This window comes from Poromitra crassiceps (assembly GCF_964638095.1).
Source record: "Poromitra crassiceps genome assembly, contig: HAP1_SCAFFOLD_561, whole genome shotgun sequence".
Classification (NCBI taxonomy): Eukaryota; Metazoa; Chordata; class Actinopteri; order Beryciformes; family Melamphaidae; genus Poromitra; species Poromitra crassiceps.
The window spans coordinates 23,078-48,077 of record NW_028151847.1 but is presented as its reverse complement, the minus strand read 5'-3'; the positions used below and the strand labels follow the sequence as shown (position 1 = coordinate 48,077).

General features: G+C 42.5%; 2 protein-coding genes across 2 annotated transcripts in view; one reads left to right on the top strand and one right to left on the bottom strand.

The window, feature by feature from the left end:
* The window catches only part of LOC310771369 (chloride channel protein 2-like), a gene marked incomplete at both ends in the record, with an annotated part of 82,670 nt that overhangs the window by 49,764 nt on the left and 7,906 nt on the right, over window positions 1–25,000 (bottom strand). The window lies entirely within an intron of this gene.
* LOC310771367 (CD209 antigen-like protein D) lies at window positions 3,643–5,317 on the top strand. Its single transcript, XM_083663993.1, has 6 exons — window positions 3,643–3,756; window positions 3,891–3,980; window positions 4,105–4,236; window positions 4,361–4,500; window positions 4,689–4,789; window positions 4,878–5,317. The coding sequence occupies exons 1-6, from the start codon at window positions 3,708–3,710 to the stop codon at window positions 4,954–4,956; spliced, it is 591 nt and encodes a 196-aa protein (XP_083520119.1). The 5' UTR covers window positions 3,643–3,707; the 3' UTR covers window positions 4,957–5,317.

The window sequence follows — 25,000 nt, the reverse complement described above, 5'->3', positions numbered from 1 at the left end:
ATATAGCCCTAATTCACAAGCATGTCTCAGAGGGCTTGTGGTTCCTCCTCTGGTCGTTAAGGGCGCCTGTTCAGAGGGAGGGGAACTGGTTGGAATAGTGTGATCCTCCCACGTGCTATGTCCTACCAGTGAAGCTTCCTCTGTCAGGTGAAAAGAAGCGGCTGGCTAACTGCCCATGTAGCCTCAAGTAGCCTAGATACATTGTTTGACTCCGCCGATCAATTGCAGCTGAGTGGTGAGTGGAGAAATATGACTAAACCGGCATAAAAAGGTTACATAAACGTCTCCAAAGCACACAGTGCCGTGTGCGCAACGGAGCTGAGGCTGACGTTGGGTTGGACATGGTCATACATGTCAGAATAGCCTACTACATCTAAGCAATTTAATATGGGATCACCTGCACACAGATGATTCATATCTAGGCTACTCCTGCATTTTGCAGCTGCAACTGTGTTGCTTTTGGCCTGTATGATGTGATTGAACTTCATATTTCCAGCATCATTATATGAAATATGGAGATATGCGACTCTGCTGACAATAGCCTATATATGTGACCACAAAATAGGCAATTTTTTATAAATGAAATCTATGCCCGCACGTACCGTGTCGATTCAGTTCTGAAGCATTTTTTTTATTTTATTATCATTTTTTTTTTAATTTATAGCCTATAGGAATTATTCAATCAGTGAGACTAAGCACATCATGAGATCATTATTATTCATTGAGCCTAAATGGTCTATACATACGCATTTTGGACTGAGATAGATTACACATTGCTTCCACTCGCAAAAAAGACATGCCGGTTTTATTGAGTTTATTGAGAGGGTGAATTGAGCTGCTGTAGGATACATGCAGGCAGAAACCGCTCTTCAAATAAATGATGTGAATAAAAGTGGTAACTTTAGACAGTCATTCGGGAACAGACTAATAATATCCAATGTGGATTTTGACTCTGACATAGTAGTAAAGCTTCACGATGTGGCTTTGAATGAATGAGGAAATAGGCGTGTCTGGCGCTGTAAAAGCTACGGCTCTGAGCTGGAGCGGTCCATATTGCATTGTGATTGGCTAGTTGTTAAAAACCACGCCTCTTTTGCGGGCACGAGCTCATGTGCACGGACATTTTCATGTGCACGCGCTCTCAACTTGATTAGAAAACCTGGTTCCACTTAACGAGTGGTGATCTACGTTCGTGGTACAAGTTAACTACAATCGAGCTCCGTGGCAATTATCTGGTTTAGCCAAACCAGATCAAGGGTCAGATCCTGGACCTTCGTATACAACATTCGTGGTACAGCCTACTGGTTGTTTTATGAGCCAGTGTCCAGCTGCTGTTGACCTGTTGTACAGTATGTGTAGCTTACTTTTGATTTGCGAGTGAACGACCAGCGTCTGTCGCTATTTTATCATCATCATCATTTATGATGTAAATCTGGTTCCATGAGCCAGTAGCCAACGTTACGTGTGTGGAGCGTCATCTCTACAGCACCCCCCACGTAAAACTAGTCCCCAAAGATATGTGCCTTAAGGCTGGCTCACACTACAGGATTTTCGGGCCGATTTATGCCCGATTCACCCCTCCCGAGAATCGGAGGGGAAATCTGGCCTGGCAGCTTGCCAAGCTTGGTCGGGCCCGACGTTCGGCACATATTATCTTGTAGTGTGAGCTGTTTGCAGATCCAATCTTAACCCTCCCGATCTGCTCACAGCCTCATCGGGGCCGTCCCGATCATATCAAACATGTTTGATATTTAGGACTGAAAATCTGCGCAAATACATCATTCTGCTGCTGCGCGAGACTCCCGTCATTATCGTTAATTGACGCGGCTCATTTGATGCGCTGCACTGCAGGCATCAGATAGGCTACCAAATACCAACAGCACAGAACCATGAGTATTTGGGGGAAAATGTCACTAATTTATATCACAATGAATGACCAATGAATAAAAAGTTGTTATATCGTAGTTTTGAGCCCCTGCCAGTCAGAGGCTGTAATCTCCTACCTGTCTATCGAGCAGTGTGGGGAAAAAAGGCATTGCTGCTGCGGGAAGCAATCCAGTCTATCCAAACTTTTGCCGATCTCATGACATGCAGCAGGGAAATATATTTTGGTAGCCCATGTGTTTGTGTTCTCACTTGTACAGACAATACTGCCCTACAAAGGAGAAAGGCAGTAACTCATTTTTTGTCAAAAATGAGTTATTATCATTTTTGTGACATTAAAGACATCCTTTGTCATGTGGAAAAATATCTTGTCTCAAATGTGTTGTGTTTTGGAGAAAATAGGGGGTCGTATTTGCAGTAACTCAAAAAAGCCTTAGTGAAACCAAGGCCAATCACTGTAACTTGAGTTACTGTACTCCTCTTTTGTTTAGCTGTGCTGAAATTGAGTTACTGTCCCATGCCCTTTGTTTTGCATCACTCTATTTTTCGCGCCTCAAAGTTACTGTGATTGTCATTGGTGGCAAAGGTGACAAATATTTCAAATGAGTAACATTTGAAATGTATTTGTCTTTTACTCATATCATATCAATCAATCGTATCAATGTCACTTATCTGAATGTAACTGTTTAACTATATTGAAGCATTAAAATTAAGCAATCAGTGTGATATTATTTTATTAGAATATAATTATTAGTTGCTTCAAATGTTCAAAAATATCGAAAAACAATTGAAATAATTTGATTTAAAAAGATACTTGGAATATCACAAACATACTTGCATACAAATATGATAACAAATGTTATTATATAATAATATTAATGTAATGAATAATAGTAAAAAGTGCAATTTCATCTTATATCATCATCAGACTAAGGATGTTATTATATTTGTCATTATACTGCTTTTTAAACTAAAAAGATTAGATCAAATTTGACTTACTGCCCTTCACTTTGGTATAACCCCATGCTTTTTCGTAAGGCATGCAAAGGAGGAATACAGTAACTCCCAAATGAAGGTCAAAGGTCAAGAGTTAGCTAAATATTTTTATATGGATAAATAACTTTACTAAAAAAACAAAGAATTGCCAAATATTTAATGATCTGCGTGCAACTATTTTGTCTGGACAACAAGAAAACTTTAAAGTCATTTTTCTCAGCTCTGCACTCTGGTGAGTTACTGGCTTTCTCCTTTGTAGGGCAGAATAGACTCGCGTTGTTTACACGCATGCTAACTACCGTGAGATTCATTTGTTTGGCGAGACGGGCATGAAAATGAGGAAAGAGAGAGAGAGGTGAGGTGGGGGCGGAGCGCTTTGGTCACTGCTGGAACCCCAAAAACGAGTATGGACGGGCGTCAAGGTGATTATCCTGCCGATAATCTTAATAATATCCTGTAGTGCGTGGTGCGCCACATTTACAAATATTGTAGTGTGTGCATGTTTGAGATTCTAGGGAAGATAATCTGGGAAGATTCTCCTGTAGTGCGTGTCACAGCCAGATTTCAAAATCGGCTAGGATTGTCAGAATCCTGTAGTCTGAGCCCAGCTTTAGTGTGGTCTAGAGGTGTGATTTACCCATAACTGCCATGTCTTAGTGCCGTCTAGAGGTGTGATTTACGCAAATGCTGACAGAGTTCTGAGGAACATATAGACTCAAGCCACAGAAGCAGAAGTCAGAAGCAGAGAGACCTGCAGCACGGCGAGGTCTGCCCGTCGTGCCCGACGAGAGGAACTTGAAATAACTGAGATCGACGAGGATCATCCCATGACGGCTCATTCTGCTGAGAGGCGTCAGCAGGCAGCCAAGAGACATGGTGAGGAAAATATGGGAAGATGATTTGAAGATGTCACATTTTGCTTGATACATCTTCTTGACACTATAAACAGCAGTGAGCAGTGGAAATGGTTTTGTGAGCTGCTGTCCTACATGTGAATGTTGGTTCCACAGAGGGAAACGTTTACAAGCTGGTCTTGGTGAGCTTTGGGCTGCTGTGTGCTACACAAGCTGCTCTCAACGTCTCTCTGCGTCTCATCGTGCGTGAGTGTCTTTCTATTTTCAATTCATTATGTTTGCTCACTGCCAAGAGCAGCAGATATCTCAATTCCTTCAACCTAGTAGGACTAATTCAAGGAACGTGGTTTTCTCTGACAACTGCTTTCAGATAATTCAGATGTGCAGAAGCTTGAGCTGTTGACGATGGAGAGAGACCAGTTACAGACCAGTAACATCATCCTGACTGAAGAGAGAGACCAGTTACAGACCATCCTCCTGAGAGAGGGTTTTTGTAACCAGAGTGAGTAAATGTTGATCAGAATAAGTTAAATGATATCATTAAATGAAAGCAGTTCACATAGTTATTATTTTATATGTGAGTGTGATCATTAACATACATGTTTTGTTGTGTTGATTTGTCGCAGCCCAAAGGTCTAATTGTTGGACTAGATTTGACTCGAAGTGGTACTACATCTCTGCTGAGCAGAAAACCTGGGAAGAGAGCAGACAGGACTGTCTGAAGAGAGGAGCTGATCTGGTGATCATCAACAGCAGAGAGCAACAGGTGTGTGTGTGTGTGTGTGTGTGTGTGTGTGTGTGTGTGTGTGTGTGCGTGTGCGTGCGTGCGTGTGCATGTGTGTGTGCGCGTGCGTGCATGCGTGCGTGTGCGTGTGTTGGTTTGTGTGTGTGTGTTGGTTTGTGTGTACGTACGTGCATTGTGTGTGAACCCTCTACTTCTGTCTCAACAAACAGGAATTCCTGGTTGGGCTAGACAGGACTGTGTGGATTGGTCTGACAGACAGAGAGACAGAAGAGACCTGGAGATGGGTGGATGGATCACCTCTGACCACAGAGTAAGACCTGATCATATTTGTTCTGACTCATTGGTGTGAGACAATGTCTTCACCACAGGGTTTGACTCCTTGTCCTCTTCCGTTTCAGGTACTGGATGAAGGGGAAGCCTAATAATCGGGGTGACCAGGACTGTGCTGAGCTGTTTATTTCTTCTAGTGACCCTTGAAGTGGAATGACTGGTCATGTGACGCAAAGAAGCTCTGGGTCTGTGAGATGAAGGTGTGACAGTTCCTCATTAATAACAGCTTTGTTAAAGCCCCTTGTTCAATATTTACCTAAGTGCATTAGTATATTTAGAGCCAAAACTTGGATCAGCTGCTGTAACAGCTGCTGTCTCTCAGTATATAACATGTTTACAGCACAGTTTATATCATCTGTATACAACATGTTGGTCAAACTTTAAAGGAGCATTTAGCATCATTGAATTTTGCTAATTTCCTGCCTTCCCTTGCTGTTTTACATCATTGTACAGTTTCCAGTGCTATTATCATTTTATGAGATACTTGCTATTTTACTATATATTTTTTTATTTTAATTTTTTAAATAACTGCTTTGAAATAAACACGGTGTCAATATTAAGGCAGAATTTGGTCAAATGTATTGGGTCATATTTGCAGAGAGGCTTGTTACTGTGTGTGCTATAGGAAGTGGTGGAATAATTGTCCTGTAAATGTACTATAGCCCAGTGGTTCTCAAACTTTTTCAAATTAAGGACCCCTAAACTGACGAAGATTAGACCACGGACTCCCATTTGATAGGATTTTGTCCCACGGTCCCCGATATGATAATAAGATTGATGCTTTTAGATGTTTTATTACAGAAAGTGTATAAAACCCATGACCAAAATAGTCAGTGTTACTTATGAATGGAATTATAGCGAAAATAAATGACCCCCTTTTGGCTGGGGACCCCCTGGAACCACCTCAAGGACCCCTGGGGGTCCCCAGACCCCCATTTGAGAACCACTGCTGTAGCCTACTGTCCTATACAGTACTTTAGATACTGTACTACACTATATTGTACTGCACTGTATTGTATTGTACTGTACTGCACTATTAATGTACTGTTGAGTCAAGCCACAGATGCAGAAATGGCGAGCCAGTATCACAAAACACGTGACATAGTGACGTTGGTCGACAGCCCAAAGAGATTGTAGTTGAACAAAAACAGCTTTAAAATCGTTAGAATGTGATGTTTGTTCAAACAGACCTGAGAGACCTGGTTCAAGACCTGATGTGTCTTGTGTTTTGATCTCGTTTTTAACCCCTAACCCCAAAGCATAACCCTAACATTCACCAAGTTATTTTAGTTGCCTAAACTTAACTGGCGAGTCGAGCTGCGGCTCCCGTTACTGAGCCCAATGACTCGGCAACCAGGAAGTAGCGGTGGACTGAGGCAAAAAGTGACGTTCATATTCAACAGTTTTAGAAGTTCATTGTGTTGTGCACTCAGTATCCCTCCAAAGCCATCAGTCATGAGACTGATTCCTATCAGCAGCTGTTTCTGCTATAGATGCTACTTCTTCTTTTGTAAATAAGTTAACTCGTGTGGGTGTGATTCCCCCCATGTCTCCATTAATATACAATAAAGTGATGGTAATTGTAATACCTCTGATCTGAGATAGCACACATGGTTGAAAATGTGTCTGGGGTATGATGGTGATGTACTCATGGTTTCACATACTTTGGCTCCCCGCTGGTTTCACTTCCTTCATGCAGTGCAGCTTGATGTCTTTTATAGATGTCTTTTTCTAAACCTTTTCAATACTTCCTCTTTGTCAAATTATAATGGTGTGTTCTATTATATGCAAATTAACATGGAAATTGACTGTTTAACCGTCATGCTTAACGGACCAAAGACGTTTTCGGCGGTTAACCGGTTAAGACGGTTAACCGTCGACATCCCTAATAGCATGATGAGGAGATGTGATGGCTGTTTGGATTTTGCAACATTGTAACAGAAGACATTCAAAATGTAATGAGATAGAGTCAAGTCAGAGTTTATTTGTATCGGCCTGAAACTTACTGATCATTTCTTCTTGATTTTGGTTACAACTTTGGTGATCATTGTTTTGGTGTTTTGCTCTCAATGCTCTGGCTCAACATAATATTAAAGACATCTACTGTAAACTCGTCCTGTCTCATATTTATTCCAAACAGGAAACATAAAAGGCATCAATTCCTGTGTGCCAGTGAATTTTTCCCGAGAAAGAGGAACCCCTGATAGGTGCAAAGCAAATATGAAATCATTTTTTTTTAAATATCTACCGTAAATTCCGTACTATAAGCCGCACCTTTTTTCCCGTTTTTTGGCCTTTTTTGGCCCCTGCGGCTTATATAACGGTGCGGCTTATCTATGGATTTTTTCCAAAAAAAAAAAAAAAAAAAAAAAAAATCTTCACTCTTTCTAACTATAAATCCTATATAACTATAATAAGTTTTAATTTCCTCTCTTGCCCTCTTTTCACCACACTGTATGACACTGTATGACACTGTATGACACTGTGTGCACTGTAAAAAACAACACAGGTGGTGTTGTGTTATGTTGTTTTGTTGAAATGTTAATAAATGGGAGCTTCCTCAAACAGTGCCCTCTGTGCATGAACCCTTACATATGGTAATTAAACATTAAAACACAATAATAAAAAAAAAAAAAAAAAAAAAAAAAAAAAATACCATTAAAACACCCGCGGCTTATAGTCCGGTGCGGCTTATATAAGAAAAAAATAGTCAACTTTGCAGGTGCGGCTTATACACCGGTGCGGCTTATAGTCCGGAATTTACGGTACATGTATTTCCTTGTTTTTAGCTAGATCTCAACAGTTCTGTGCGTAAATTCCGTTTTTTATTCAGTGAATACTGTGAGCGAGAATCAAATAAACTCAAACTCATGAAGGTTTTCAAGTACAGTTTGAAAAACAATCAATTAGTGATGAGTGGCAGAATTGACTTTTAAATGCATTGTGGATGTTTTACTTTAATTACAGTCTCAAAGCCTACTGTACTGTAGCCTACTGTACTGTACTGTAACCTACTGTACTGTAGCCTACTGTACTGTAGCCTACTGTACTGTACTGTAGCCTACTGTACTGTAGCCTACTGTACTGCACTGTAGCCTACTGTACTGCACTGTAACCTACTGTACTGTAGCCTACTGTACTGTACTGTAGCCTACTGTACTGTAGCCTACTGTACTGTACTGTAGCCTACTGTACTGTACTGTAACCTACTGTACTGTAGCCTACTGTACTGTAGCCTACTGTACTGTACTGTAGCCTACTGTACTGTAGCCTACTGTACTGCACTGTAGCCTACTGTACTGCACTGTAGCCTACTGTACTGTACTGTAACCTACTGTACTGTATCCTACTGTACTGCACTGTAGCCTACTGTACTGTAGTGTATCCTACTGCACTGCACTGTAGCCTACTGTACTGCACTGTAGCCTACTGTACTGTAGCCTACTGTACTGTACCCTACTGTACTGTACTGTAGCCTACTGTACTGTACTGTAGCCTACTGTACTGTACTGTAGCCTACTGTACTGTAGCCTACTGTACTGTACTGTAGCCTACTGTACTGTACTGTAACCTACTGTACTGTAGCCTACTGTACTGCACTGTAGCCTACTGTACTGTAGCCTACTGTACTGTAGCCTAGCGTACTGTACTGTAGCCTACTGTCACATCAGTCAGGTAGAATATGACTTAGTGCAGTATGCAGCACAGAGCTCACATCAGTCAGGTGGAATATGACTTAGTGCAGTATGCAGCACAGAGCTCACATCAGTCAGGTGGAATATGACTTAGTGCAGTATGCAGCACAGAGGTCACATCAGTCAGGTGGAATATGACTTAGTGCAGTATGCAGCACAGAGCTCACATCAGTCAGGTGGAATATGACTTAGTGCAGTATGCAGCACAGTGCTCACATCAGTCAGGTGGAATATGACTTAGTGCAGTATGCAGCACAGAGCTCACATCAGTCAGGTGGAATATGACAGTGCAGTATGCAGCACAGAGCTCACATCAGTCAGGTGGAATATGACTTAGTGCAGTATGCAGCACAGAGGTCACATCAGTCAGGTGGAATATGACTTAGTGCAGTATGCAGCACAGAGCTCACATGAGTCAGGTGTAATATGACTTAGTGCAGTATGCAGCACAGAGGTCACATCAGTCAGGAGGAATATGACTTAGTGCAGTATGCAGCACAGAGGTCACATCAGTCAGGTGGAATATGACTTAGTGCAGTATGCAGCACAGTGCTCACATCAGTCAGGTGGAATATGACTTAGTGCAGTATGCAGCACAGAGCTCACATCAGTCAGGTGGAATATGACTTAGTGCAGTATGCAGCACAGTGCTCACATCAGTCAGGTGGAATATGACTTAGTGCAGTATGCAGCACAGAGCTCACATCAGTCAGGTGGAATATGACTTAGTGCAGTATGCAGCACAGAGGTCACATCAGTCAGGTGGAATATGACTTAGTGCAGTATGCAGCACAGAGGTCACATCAGTCAGGTGGAATATGACTTAGTGCAGTATGCAGCACAGAGCTCACATCAGTCAGGTGGAATATGACTTAGTGCAGTATGCAGCACAGAGCTCACATCAGTCAGGTGGAATATGACTTAGTGCAGTATGCAGCACAGAGCTCACATCAGTCAGGTAGAATATGACTTAGTGCAGTATGCAGCACAGAGCTCACATCAGTCAGGTGGAATATGACTTAGTGCAGTATGCAGCACAGAGGTCACATCAGTCAGGTGGAATATGACTTAGTGCAGTATGCAGCACAGAGCTCACATCAGTCAGGTGGAATATGACTTAGTGCAGTATGCAGCACAGCGCTCACATCAGTCAGGTGGAATATGACTTAGTGCAGTATGCAGCACAGAGGTCACATCAGTCAGGTGGAATATGACTTAGTGCAGTATGCAGCACAGAGGTCACATCAGTCAGGTGGAATATGACTTAGTGCAGTATGCAGCACAGAGGTCACATCAGTCAGGTAGAATATGACTTAGTGCAGTATGCAGCACAGTGCTCACATCAGTCAGCAGGTGGAATATGACTTAGTGCAGTATGCAGCACAGAGGTCACATCAGTCAGGTGGAATATGACTTAGTGCAGTATGCAGCACAGAGGTCACATCAGTCAGGTGGAATATGACTTAGTGCAGTATGCAGCACAGAGCTCACATCAGTCAGGTGGAATATGACTTAGTGCAGTATGCAGCACAGAGGTCACATCAGTCAGGTAGAATATGACTTAGTGCAGTATGCAGCACAGAGCTCACATCAGTCAGGTAGAATATGACTTAGTGCAGTATGCAACACAGTGCTCACATCAGTCAGAAGGTGGAATATGACTTAGTGCAGTATGCAGCACAGAGCTCACATCAGTCAGGTGGAATATGACTTAGTGCAGTATGCAGCACAGAGGTCACATCAGTCAGCAGGTGGAATATGACTTAGTGCAGTATGCAGCACAGAGCTCACATCAGTCAGGTGGAATATGACTTAGTGCAGTATGCAGCACAGAGCTCACATCAGTCAGCAGGTGGAATATGACTTAGTGCAGTATGCAGCACAGAGGTCACATCAGTCAGCAGGTGGAATATGACTTAGTGCAGTATGCAGCACAGAGCTCACATCAGTCAGGTGGAATATGACTTAGTGCAGTATGCAGCACAGAGCTCACATCAGTCAGGTGGAATATGACTTAGTGCAGTATGCAGCACAGAGCTCACATCAGTCAGGTGGAATATGACTTAGTGCAGTATGCAGCACAGTGCTCACTAGGGCTGTCACTTTTTCCCCAAAATAAAATTCGAACGAATATTAATTGCCCGATATTCGTTCGAATATATTCGAAGTTTTTTGGTTAATTAAAAAAAAAAAAAAAAAAAAAAAAAAAAAAAAAAAAATCCCCAGTCCAGCAGCCTGTTGCACCAGCTGAACGTAAGTTCTGTCTTAAGTTAGGGTGTAAAGTCCACACTAACTGCTACGTTCAAACTAGTTAGTTTGACACTAAAGTTGTGTCTTTGTTTGGTTGCACCACGGAGACGTAAGGTACATCTTAACTAGTAGACCCATACTAACCAAAATAGTGTCGGAGACAATGACGTGTACAGTATCTGTGACCAATCAGTGAAAAGCACGGTGGAAACGGTGTTTATTTACGGTTGTTTAAGTAAGTGGAGTGAAAACAGGAATGCCATGACATTATTTCCACACTTCATTTTATTTTTTCCGTTAACAGAACATACTTCAATGTATTTATTTTCGTTAATACAACATACTTCAATTTATTCTTTTCGTTATTTTTGTTAATACAACATACTTCAATGTATTCGTTTCGTTATTTTCGTTAATACAACATACTTCAATGTAGCCTATTCGTTTCGTTATTTTCGTTAACACAACATAGCCTACTTCAATGTATTTATTTTCGTTAATACAACGAACATACTTCAATTTATTATTTTCGTTTAATACAACATTTGTAACATTCTTCCAGCAATAACCTTTTTAGCTGCTATGTTTATCTGATGAGTAGGCCTATGTTCTTTCCAACACTTCAAGTAGGCTCTAAAGTATCAATCAATGTGCTATAAAACACACAACACAAAGGGCTTTGAAGTAATATAGATATAATTCTTTCCTTGTTTTGTTTGACATTTTTTAGCATCACTCCAGCTCCATTTCGTGCTTACCCAAAAGTAGCCGATTTATTTCATATTATTTGTTACAAACACAAGTCTGTCGACATTTTCGGGATCGAGTGCGGCTCTCTTTTTATTTACGATATTACCTGCCGTCGAGAACACCCGCTCAGAGCGGACAGACGTTCCAGGCACGCACAGGTATTTACGTGCCAGCTTTGCGAGTTGCGGGTATATGCACTCTCTATCTCTCCACCAAATAAGTGGGTTTCGGTCTGCATCGAGAGGAGGCTCCTTCTTGAACGATCGCATCTCCACCTGCACCCCGCGTTCCCCTTGCTCATCGTCCTCCTGCCGGGAGTCACCCTCGGCCTCGCCCGATGTGTACAAGTCCCCAAATAGGCTTCCCATCGCACCCAGGGCATCTTTGTTTCTCCCCCGTGCTGCTTGAGGTGGAGAATCGTCTTCATCTTCCTCTCCCTCAATTTCGCTCAGCTCTCGTAATATACTATTACCGACTACATTTCTCTTTCCAGGTGAAAGATGGACTAAGCGCGAGAACCGGGGGTCCAGGAAAGACGCTTTATTGAGAAGCATCCACTCGCTGGTCGTCTCTTTGTAGCGTGGTTGCAGATTTTCCGACATCTTGCCTGTGAAAATAATAATGAAATAAATTTAGCTCTATATCACAGCCTTTTTTCTTTTTTTTTTAGCAAACGATGTTTCTAATCTTGTTCATTTTGAGATAGGCTATCAGTATTTTATTCGTCTTGGAAAATACGCATTGTTGTAATGTAATAAGGCATTGACTTATACATGTAATAATAATTAAAAATGATAAGAAATAAAAGTCAAATAGCTACTCACTTCTCACTTCTTTGATAGCTGGTTTGTGTGATGGGTCAACAGTCTTCAGCTCAGATAGCATCACGTGCTGGAGAGGGAGGACAGCAGATGCGGTGGGATAGGACTCTGTGGAGAGGGCCTTAGTTGCGGTTTTAAAAGGATGCAGTATATCTTTGAGTTGATCAACCACAGTCCACTCAGTTGAGCTGAGTTCCAGATGAGACAACTTCTTTTCAAAAATGATGGCTGCCACTGGTAATTGCTGTTCAGACGCACGACATATCATGTCATAGGTGGTATTCCATCTGGTGACACAGTCATTTATTAGTTTGTTTTTGGGACATTGAAATTGTTCCTGCTTTTCTCCTAGCAGGCATGCGTGTGCTGGAGACCTTCCAAAATGAGCTGCAGTTTGCTTTAGTCTGGAAAGCGCTGTATCAACTGCTCTCACTTGAAGTCCCTTGCGCACGGCCAGGTTTAGCGTGTGGGCCATACAGGGTACATGGATGAACCCCAAGTTGTGTATGGCGTTGATGTAGTTCGCAGCATTGTCTGCGGTAACAGCTACAACCACTTCATCAGAGATGCCAAAGTGATCCAGTGTGCTGCTGATGCAGTCGGCAACATGGTCTGCATCGTGGCTTCCTTTCAACTCCTTAGTAGAGAGAACACAATTTTCAGCTTCCCACTTGTCTGAAATCCAGTGAGCTGTGACGGTCACATAACTATGTGTGGCCAGCGACGTCCACCCATCTGTAGTAAGAGAGAGTGTTTTTATGTCCTTGAGTATGGTCTTCACATTTTCCCGTGTAGTGTCGTACAGTTTCACTATGCACTTTGTGATTGTGGCCCGACACGGGATTTTATACCGAGGCTCAAGTTCCTCCACGAGTCCCCGAAAACCTGCTCCCTCAACAACACTAACTGGCCGCATGTCTTTGCATATGAACTTTGCAATCTTCTCTGTGATCGCCTTTTTACGACCTTCTGCCAACACCCCTGAAGACGGGTAGTAGGCAGTGAGACGGGGTTGCACCGGTTCCACACTTGCAGATCCATCTCCACTTTGTAAGAGTAGTTCTGCTGCCTGTTTCGGGTGACTCCCTTGCAGGTGTCCCCGCAGATTTGATGTCGTGCTCATGTAAATAAACTGTCTTTTACAAAGTCGACACACAGCCTTATCTTTGTTTGTTTTGCCATCTACGGTGTAAAATCCAAAATGTTTCCACACACTGCTCCTCAAATGATTAGGTGTTGTGATTGTCCGCTCCTGGCTTTCTTCCTCTGCTGCATCTTCGTCCGCCTCCATTTTGTCTTGTCTCTCTCATCAAACCGCATCAAACGGATCAAACAGCCTGTCATGTCATGTCAAGTCAAGACAAGACAGGTGGTCCGCATAGGTCAAGCTGTTAGAGCGGAGCGCCCTCTGTTGGATTATCAATGAATAACATGATTTTTTTTTTTTTTTTTTTTTTTTTTTAATATATAATAATTCGAATATTCAAATTACATTTCGAAAACGAACCCTTCCCCCCACATTCGAAGTTGCATTCGAATTTCGAATGAAAAGTGACAGCCCTAGTGCTCACATCAGTCAGGTGGAATATGACTTAGTGCAGTATGCAGCACAGAGCTCACATCAGTCAGGTGGAATATGACTTAGTGCAGTATGCAGCACAGAGCTCACATCAGTCAGGTGGAATATGACTTAGTGCAGTATGCAGCACAGTGCTCACATCAGTCAGGTGGAATATGACTTAGTGCAGTATGCAGCACAGAGCTCACATCAGTCAGGTGGAATATGACTTAGTGCAGTATGCAGCACAGAGGTCACATCAGTCAGGTGGAATATGACTTAGTGCAGTATGCAGCACAGAGGTCACATCAGTCAGCAGGTGGAATATGACTTAGTGCAGTATGCAGCACAGTGCTCACATCAGTCAGCAGGTGGAATATAACTTAGTGCAGTATGCAGCACAGAGGTCACATCAGTCAGCAGGTGGAATATGACTTAGTGCAGTATGCAGCACAGAGGTCACATCAGTCAGCAGGTGGAATATGACTTAGTGCAGTATGCAGCACAGAGGTCACATCAGTCAGCAGGTGGAATATAACTTAGTGCAGTATGCAGCACAGAGGTCAGATCAGTCAGGTGGAATATGACTTAGTGCAGTATGCAACACAGTGCTCACATCAGTCAGGTGGAATATGACTTAGTGCAGTATGCAGCACAGAGGTCACATCAGTCAGGTGGAATATGACTTAGTGCAGTATGCAGCACAGAGGTCACATCAGTCAGCAGGTGGAATATGACTTAGTGCAGTATGCAGCACAGAGGTCACATCAGTCAGCAGGTGGAATATCACTTAGTGCAGTATGCAGCACAGAGCTCACATCAGTCAGGTGGAATATGACTTAGTGCAGTATGCAGCACAGAGGTCACATCAGTCAGCAGGTGGAATATGACTTAGTGCAGTATGCAGCACAGAGGTCACATCAGTCAGCAGGTGGAATATCACTTAGTGCAGTATGCAGCACAGAGCTCACATCAGTCAGGTGGAATATGACTTAGTGCAGTATGCAGCACAGTGCTCACATCAGTCAGGTGGAATATGACTTAGTGCAGTATGCAGCACAGAGCTCACATCAGTCAGGTGGAATATGACTTAGTGCAGTATGCAGCACAGAGCTCACATCAGTCAGGTGGAATATGACTTAGTGCAGTATGCAGCACAGAGCTCACATCAGTCAGGTGGAATATGACTTAGTGCAGTATGCAGCACAGAGCTCACATCAGTCAGGTGGAATATGACTTAGTGCAGTATGCAGCACAGTGCTCACATCAGTAAGCAGGTGGAATATGACTTAGTGCAGTATGCAGCACAGAGCTCACATCAGTCAGGTGGAATATGACTTAGTGCAGTATGCAGCACAGTGCTCACATCAGTAAGCAGGTAGAATATGACTTAGTGCAGTATGCAGCACAGTGCTCACATCAGTAAGCAGGTGGAATATCACTTAGTGCAGTATGCAGCACAGAGCTCACATCACTCAGGTGGAATATGACTTAGTGCAGTATGCAGCACAGAGGTCACATCAGTCAGCAGGTAGAATATGACTTAGTGCAGTATGCAGCACAGTGCTCACATCAGTAAGCAGGTGGAATATGACTTCGTGCAGTATGCAGCACAGAGCTCACATCAGTCAGGTGGAATATGACTTAGTGCAGTATGCAGCACAGAGCTCACATCAGTAAGCAGGTGGAATATGACTTAGTGCAGTATGCAGCACAGTGCTCACATCAGTAAGCAGGTGGAATATGACTTAGTGCAGTATGCAGCACAGAGCTCACATCAGTCAGGTGGAATATGACTTAGTGCAGTATGCAGCACAGTGCTCACATCAGTCAGGTGGAATATGACTTAGTGCAGTATGCAGCACAGAGCTCACATCAGTCAGGTGGAATATGACTTAGTGCAGTATGCAGCACAGAGCTCACATCAGTCAGGTGGAATATGACTTAGTGCAGTATGCAACACAGAGGTCACATCAGTAAGCAGGTGGAATATGACTTAGTGCAGTATGCAGCACAGAGCTCACATCAGTCAGGTGGAATATGACTTAGTGCAGTATGCAGCACAGAGCTCACATCAGTCAGGTGGAATATGACTTAGTGCAGTATGCAACACAGAGGTCACATCAGTCAGGTAGAATATGACTTAGTGCAGTATGCAGCACAGTGCTCACATCAGTAAGCAGGTGGAATATGACTTAGTGCAGTATGCAGCACAGAGGTCACATCAGTCAGGTAGAATATGACTTAGTGCAGTATGCAGCACAGTGCTCACATCAGTCAGGAGGAATATGACTTAGTGCAGTATGCAGCACAGAGGTCACATCAGTCAGGTGGAATATGACTTAGTGCAGTATGCAACACAGTGCTCACATCAGTCAGGTGGAATATGACTTAGTGGAGTATGCAGCACAGAGCTCACATCAGTCAGGTGGAATATGACTTAGTGCAGTATGCAGCACAGAGGTCACATCAGTCAGCAGGTGGAATATCACTTAGTGCAGTATGCAGCACAGAGGTCACATCAGTCAGCAGGTGGAATATCACTTAGTGCAGTATGCAGCACAGAGCTCACATCAGTCAGGTGGAATATGACTTAGTGCAGTATGCAGCACAGTGCTCACATCAGTAGTAGAAGACAGAGCGATACAGAACAACTGTCTCAAATTATAACGTACAAAGTAAAAAGCATCATGTGTTGGAGACACAACTGCACAGTCAGCTTCCTCCCTGCGTTAAAGCTAATTTATTCTAACTGCGGAGTGTCAGGTGTTCGCGGAGCGGAGGCTCTGTGCGGCGCTCCGCACAGGCTCTGCGGAGGGACTGCACGGAGCTCCTCTCAAAAAATGTAACTCCGCGGAGCCCGCCACAAGCTTGTGCAGTCAATTCCGAGGCTATGATTGGCTAATGTTTGCTATGGTTTGTTTGTATAGGGAAGAAGCCTCCACAAACTGACCAAGTGACCGGGCGAAATCAGTGCAAAATGAATGGGTTTGAGCATCGCCTGGCAGAAGAAGTACAGAAATACAGAAATTTGTATGATTCATCCACCCAAGACTACAAAGACCTACAGATTTGCATTCCTGCTAAAAACACAACGAGAGCCTGGAGGGGGATTCTCCGCTCTCTGCAGACACTGCACTCCTACCGTATTTACCATAAAAGGATGTGCCTCTGCGGAGAGAACGGTCTTGCCGTGAACACCGGACACTCCGCAGTCAGTATACATTTGCTTTTAGGGTGTATTCACACCTGTAGGTCGTTTGCTTTGTTCCGATTCAGGTACTTAATTGATACAATTGTTGCATTTGTGCCTTGGTTCGTTTGTGTTCACACAGCCACAAATGAAACGGTCCAAATAGTATTGTCAAACTTCCTGGATTGGCCAGCAGAGACTCTGATAGGCTAATAGCCTCTCGGGATGGACAAAATAATTCCCAGAGATTTTCCTATATGATTATAAAAATGTGTTTTGTTAGACCTACATTGTAGGCTGTCGGTCGTGCGCCGTGCGAGGAGAGAGAGAGAGAGAGAGAGAGAGAGAGAGAGAGAGAGAGAGAGAGAGAGAGAGAGAGAGAGAGAGAGAGAGAGAAAGAAAGAGGGATCGGAGAGAGAGGGAGAAAGTTCTTTATTTATTTATTAATGTATGCTATGTAGCCTATGTAAGCCTATGTATTTATTTAGCCTATTTAGGCTATTGGGAATTTGGAGATAGAAGATCAAAGACCCTCACAAATTCTGCTATTAGGCTACTATCACGGAGATGAGGATTAGCCGAGACATAGGCTATATGAACACCTGTCCTGTCAGGAATAAAATATTAATAAATAATTTAATAATAACGGACATTTCGAGGAAGACATGCAATCAGTCTGATTGTCTGATTGAACCAGACAATCTTATCACAAAGAAGGCTGGCTCTGATTACCACGATTTGTTTTCATTTATTGAATGGAGACCAGAGAGAGCGAGAGAGAGGGAGAGAGAGGGCAGTGTGCTGCGCAGCACACCGCACACAATTTACAGGCAAAATCCGTAGAGATTCAACACATTAACGTTGCTTCCCATGGTCCGAGGTAAGTTGATTGAGTTCAAACTGCTGATGTGATGATCCAAAAATCCCCCAAAGTTTATCGATGAAAGTCACAAGTCACCAAAACAGGATCTGAAAGATGTTGTTTTTAAACAATAAAAATGTTCGTTCTTCAGGCCATTACGCACAGCGCAGCTGACTACGGCAGCTGGTTTATCCAAAAATGCGCACCGTTTACTGCTGTTGTGGCGGATCGAGGTCGGCTCACGTTCTCACCACAAACGAACCGCACCAGAGTTCGTTTGGAAGTGGACCGAGACCACCCTTTCTTGGCGATCTCGGTCCGCTTGTTTTGTCCCGCATCCGAGTGCGATTGCTGTGTTCACACTCCCCCAAACGAACCGCACCAAGGGGGAAAATGCTCTCCGTTTCGGAACAACTGCTCCAAACGAGATAGGTGTGAATACATCCTTAGTCTGGTCTAGGTGTGATGCTGACAGAACATGTAGAGTCAAGCCACAGATGCAGCAAAGATGTGACATCGTAACGGTGTAGTTTAACAAAAACGTCTTTAAAATTGTTAGAATGTGATGTTTGTTCGGCCGCTATAGACGGTTTCAACTTGACAACAAAAACATTCTAAATTGAACCCCCGCTCACTTCCTGTTGCAGTGTTTGCTATGGACATCAAAGGAAAAAAAAAACATTCAAGTGCAGGACTGACCATTCCGTGAAAACCGTCTATACAGCTGAGCGGCGAAAACAAAAGTAACGATGTCGAGTGAATATTTCTGCAGTTTGCCGAATGCTGAGAAAAAGGAAGTGCTGTGGGGTTGCACTTTGGTGAAAACCGTCTATAGGCAACCACTAACGTTCTCACTACGAAAGACCTTGTTTAAGACCTGATGTGTCTTGTGTTTTTATCATGTTTTAACCCTAACCCATAACCTTTTAGCCAACTGGCATGAACACACAGACACACACACACACACACACACACACACACACACACACACACACACACACATTATGAGGAATTAGCAGGGCAATTACATGGCACTGCCACCATCCCACCATCTCTCTTCTAACATCACCCTCTGAATTCACTCCCGTTCCTATTTAAATACAGTCCAACATGAGTCTAGCTAAACCACACATGTCTATTTAAATACAGTCCAACATGAGTCTAGCTAAACCACACATGTCTATTTAAATACAGTCCAACATGAGTCTAGCTAAACCACACATGTCTATTTAAATACAGTCCAACATGAGTTGAGCTAAACCACACATGTCTATTTAAACACAGTCCAACATGAGTCTAGCTAAACCACACATGTCTATTTAAATACAGTCCAACATGAGTCTAGCTAAACCACACATGTCTATTTAAATACAGTCCAACATGAGTTGAGCTAAACCACACATGTCTATTTAAACACAGTTAAACATGAGTCTAGCTAAACCACACATGTCTATTTAAATACAGTCCAACATGAGTCTAGCTAAACTACACATGTCTATTTAAACACAGTCCAACATGAGTCTAGCTAAACCACACATGTCTATTTAAATACAGTCCAACATGAGTTGAGCTAGACCACACTAGGGCTGTCACTTTTTCCCAAAATAAAATTCGAACGAACTTTAATTGCCTGAAATTCGTTCGAATATATTCAAAGTTTTTTGGTTAATTAAAAAAAAAAAAAAAAAAAAAAAAAAAAAAAAAAAAAATCCAGTCCAGCAGCCTGTTGCACCAGCTGAACGTAAGTTCTGTCTTAAGTTAGGGTGTAAAGTCCACACTAACTGCTATGTTCAAACTAGTTAGTTTGACACTAAAGTTGTGTCTTTGTTTGGTTGCACCACGGAGACGTAAGGTACATCTTAACTAGTAGACCCTAAAGTCCATACTAACCAAAATAGTGTTGCAGACGTGTACAGTATCTGTGACCAATCAGTGAAAAGCACGGTGGAAACGGTGTTTATTTACGGTTGTTTAAGTAAGTGGAGTGAAAACAGGACATGTTGCCCACCGCAAATTAGTGCTTTCATATTTCATCAACACTAATCAAATGAGAACGTTATTGAGTAACGTTCGTTTAGGTTCATATTACTGTTAACGTTTATCTGTGAGCTCTTCATCAGTATTGTAGGCTATACCACCATCCTGCCTCACTAAATTGTTGCGGATATTTTAATTTGTATGCAGTGCTGCAGCTTGTGGGAAACAAAAGCGTGAGTCATAAATATCAAAGGGTGTAATTTATCACGGAGAGCGCGTTGCGGACGCAAAACAACGATGCGCCACGGTGCCAAGTTGCAATCCGTGCCAACTGCTATTTTACGGAGGACTTTACACCTAGTAAGACGTAGGTGTAAATTTTAAGTTCTAACTTATGCCTACGTTGTAACTATTTCACTTGGTGCAACCCAAATATTTTTAGTAGTGCGTAAACTCGGACTTAGTGAGACTTTACGTTCAAACTAGCTTACGTTTCAACTTACGCACAGCTGGTGCAACCCACTGCAGGCCACCGGGCATCAGCCAGACGTGTTAGCTTGGACGCTCACAGTCACAACACTGCCTCACAAACTTGGCTGCATCCAACTCGAGACAACTTTTCAGACCCTGGAGACAATCTTTCTCAGAAGAGACTAACGCGACAAATCTGGAGACTTTTTCTGACATGGGATTAACATTACCAGCAAGCAGCAGTTGGTTAATTTTGGTTCATAAAAAAAAAAAAAAAAAAAATAATAATAATAATAATAAAAATAAAAAATAAATTCGAACAGTCAATTTACATATTGAACACGAACCCCTCCCCCACATTCGAAGTTGCATTCGAATTTCGAATGAAAAGTGACAGCCCTAGACCACACATGTCTATTTAAATACAGTCCAACATGAGTCTAGCTAAACCACACATGTCTATTTAAATACAGTCCAACATGAGTCTAGCTAAACCACACATGTCTATTTAAATACAGTCCAACATGAGTCTAGCTAAACCACACATGTCTATTTAAATACAGTCCAACATGAGTCTAGCTAAACCACACATGTCTATTTAAATACAGTCCAACATGAGTCTAGCTAGACCACACATGTCTATTTAAACACAGTCCAACATGAGTCTAGCTAAACCACACATGTCTATTTAAATACAGTCCAACATGAGTCGAGCTAGACCACACATGTCTATTTAAACACAGTCCAACACGAGTCTAGCTAAACCACACATGTCTATTTAAACACAGTCCAACACGAGTCTAGCTAAACCACACATGTCTATTTAAACACAGTCCAACATAAGTCTAGCTAAACCACACATGTCTATTTAAACACAGTCCAACATGAGTCTAGCTAAACCACACATGTCTATTTAAATACAGTCCAACATGAGTCGAGCTAAACCACACGTCTATTTAAATACAGTCCAACATGAGTCTAGCTAAACCACACATGTCTATTTAAACACAGTCCAACATGAGTCTAGCTAAACCACACATGTCTATTTAAATACAGTCCAACATGAGTCTAGCTAAACCACACATGTCTATTTAAACACAGTCCAACATGAGTCTAGCTAAACCACACATGTCTATTTAAACACAGTCCAACATGAGTCTAGCTAAACCACACATGTCTATTTAAACACAGTCCAACATGAGTCTAGCTAAACCACACATGTCTATTTAAATACAGTCCAACATGAGTCGAGCTAAACCACACGTCTATTTAAATACAGTCCAACATGAGTCTAGCTAAACCACACATGTCTATTTAAACACAGTCCAACATGAGTCTAGCTAAACCACACATGTCTATTTAAATACAGTCCAACATGAGTCTAGCTAAACCACACATGTCTATTTAAACACAGTCCAACATGAGTCTAGCTAAACCACACATGTCTATTTAAACACAGTCCAACATGAGTCTAGCTAAACCACACATGTCTATTTAAATACAGTCCAACATGAGTCGAGCTAAACCACACGTCTATTTAAATACAGTCCAACATGAGTCTAGCTAAACCACACATGTCTATTTAAACACAGTCCAACATGAGTCTAGCTAAACCACACATGTCTATTTAAATACAGTCCAACATGAGTCTAGCTAAACCACACATGTCTATTTAAACACAGTCCAACATGAGTCTAGCTAAACCACACATGTCTATTTAAACACAGTCCAACATGAGTCTAGCTAAACCACACATGTCTATTTAAACACAGTCCAACATGAGTCTAGCTAAACCACACATGTCTATTTAAATACAGTCCAACATGAGTCGAGCTAAACCACACGTCTATTTAAATACAGTCCAACATGAGTCTAGCTAGACCACACGTCTATTTAAATACAGTCCAACATGAGTCTAGCTAAACCACACATGTCTATTTAAACACAGTCCAACATGAGTCTAGCTAAACCACACATGTCTATTTAAATACAGTCCAACATGAGTCTAGCTAAACCACACATGTCTATTTAAACACAGTCCAACATGAGTCTAGCTAAACCACACATGTCTATTTAAACACAGTCCAACATGAGTCTAGCTAAACCACACATGTCTATTTAAACACAGTCCAACATGAGTCTAGCTAAACCACACATGTCTATTTAAACACAGTCCAACATGAGTCTAGCTAAACCACACATGTCTATTTAAATACAGTCCAACATGAGTCGAGCTAAACCACACGTCTATTTAAATACAGTCCAACATGAGTCTAGCTAAACCACACATGGGCAGAAAGCAGCCCCAGGGCCGGCCCCTGGACTACAGTATCTCAATCCAGCCCCCAATGTACTCAAAGGTAAACAAAACAACCCCCAAAAACTCAATACATAAATCCAATCTGCTTCAGCCATTGGATTTGTATCACTATTATATCGGGAGATTAACGAGAAATTACCAATCACAACGGGAGAGAGGGTTAAAAATAGGGAGACTCCTGTGAAAATCAGGAGTGTTGTCAGGTATGATCTCCAATGTGTGGCCCTTCACTTACTTGATGTAAGTCAGTCATGTGGCCGTCTGGGGATTTTTTTTTGTCCACCCCTGAACTAGATGCACTGTGGCTGCAGTCAGGCACTGGATATTGATTACAAGTGTCATTTTTGTGAATCGATTTGATGCATCCTGCACACACACACATACACACACACGCACACACACACGCACGCACAGATCGATGTCCTATCGGTCGGTCCTATCATCATCTAAGACGTTAGGTTGTCAGGGCAACAGCATCCCCCCCCCCTCGTCTTCAAGTCCTCCCTCACAGTCACACTGTCCAGTACAGAGGACAGCAGCCAGGGACACACAGAGCTGACCAGCTGTGAACAATGTGACCCCAAACTGTCCTCTTTCCAGCTGTGAGCAGCAGCTCTATAGGACGCTCTGTCGCACCACTAAAATGTCCCCACGCCCCTATGCGGCTGAAATTTGGCATGGACGTCAAGTGTGTGTGTGTGTGTGTGTGTGTGTGTGTGTGTGTGTGTGTGTGTGTGTGTGAGAGAAGATGTGGGGAAATCTTTGTGTACATGGTTGTGAGTCTTTGTGAGTCCCGAGTGGTAGCGAGTAGGTTGTAGTAGGGCTGGGCGATATGACGATATATTTCGTCTGGACGATAGAAAATGTATTTTGTCTCATATGATGCTCTATCGTTTATATCGTTGTGTTGCAAATCACACTCTTTACGGCAATATTGTCCATCATTTGGATGACGCTGTGCTTTCTTCATTCGGTTTTCTTTTTTACTCACGTCCACAGTCCACACACGCACCAGACTCTGTGTCAACAACAAGCCCCTTGTGTCCCTTTATAAGTGGCACAAATCAGCCGTGTGTAGGCTAAAGAGCAGGGAGATGTTATCTCCACTCCGTCCGCCTAGCCTACCCAGGCATTTGCGCTGTGTTAAGTCCACGTTTGATCCATATTTGCGTGTGTCTTAACGTTAAACCTGGCAAAACATCTCCTCTCATCATCCCAAGGAAATCCCTTGAGGGCTGACAACAAAACGTCTGTCGTTAGCTTTAGCTTTTAGCTTTCCCTGGGTGAGTTGTGTTAGTTAACGTTGTTCTTCTTCTTCTACCGTTTTATTCTTCTTCTACTGAACATGTAGGTATTTTGACGTTGACTAAAGAAATACTGCCGCCTAGTGTCCGCTTTTAGATATGATTCTAAATTAGTGCTTAAATCAAACACATCAAATGCTAGTGTCCTCTTTGAAAATCGAACTGGTGGCGTGGTTCAGTTTGTGTTTCATTCTACTGCCCTGCAACTAATTATTATTATCTGTGTTGTAAAGAATAGCCATGCTTATCTGTATTCTGAATGCATGTATCCTTTGTGAGGTTTGACAACATTTTAACTGGTTCAACTGCTACATAAATAAATGGCCATGTGGTCATTTTATATAAACTATAAATAGAATTTACAGAAAATATGCTATATCGTGATATATATCGGTATCGGGATATGAAATGACTTATATCGGGATATGAGATTTTGGTCATATCGCCCAGCCCTAGGATGTAGGGCTGTGAATCTTCACTGGCCTCACGATTCAATTACGATTCATCCATCAACGATTTGATTCGACGATGCATCACGATGCATCTCAATACAGCTCAAAGTATCGCAGCTCCAAGTATCACATCCTCAATTTTCTGTATTATTACTGCACATGGCTACTTTTTCATCAATTAATACAAGTAGTCAGATCAATATCAAGTCCCTTTTTTATTTAGAAAGTAGGAGAAAGGGAGGTTGCAGTTGTGGTTAATGCCTACTAGGTGCTCTGAGCCAACAACTTTCTCTCTATTTCTCCCAGAATGACCTACTGGATCCTCTACAATCTGGCTTCAAGGCTTCTCACTCTACTGAGACTGCTCTCCTTTCAGTCACTGAGGCCCTACACACTGCTAAGGCCTCATCCCTCATCTCTGTCCTTGTCCTCCTTGACTTGTCTGCAGCTTTTGATACAGTAAATCACCAGATTCTTCTCTCTACTCAGAGTTCCACCTCTGCGCAGATTCCCCCGCTCTCTTCTCTCTCTCCCCCTC

Excerpts from the sequence above, each read along its gene's own strand:
- LOC310771367 (XM_083663993.1), top strand. The coding sequence starts at position 3,708 with ATGACGGCTCATTCTGCTGAGAGGCGTCAGCAGGCAGCCAAGAGACAT. Across the intron at positions 4,237-4,360 it reads AGAGGGTTTTTGTAACCAGA|CCCAAAGGTCTAATTGTTGG; the intron begins GTGAGTAAATGT and ends GATTTGTCGCAG. Across the intron at positions 4,501-4,688 it reads TCAACAGCAGAGAGCAACAG|GAATTCCTGGTTGGGCTAGA; the intron begins GTGTGTGTGTGT and ends CTCAACAAACAG.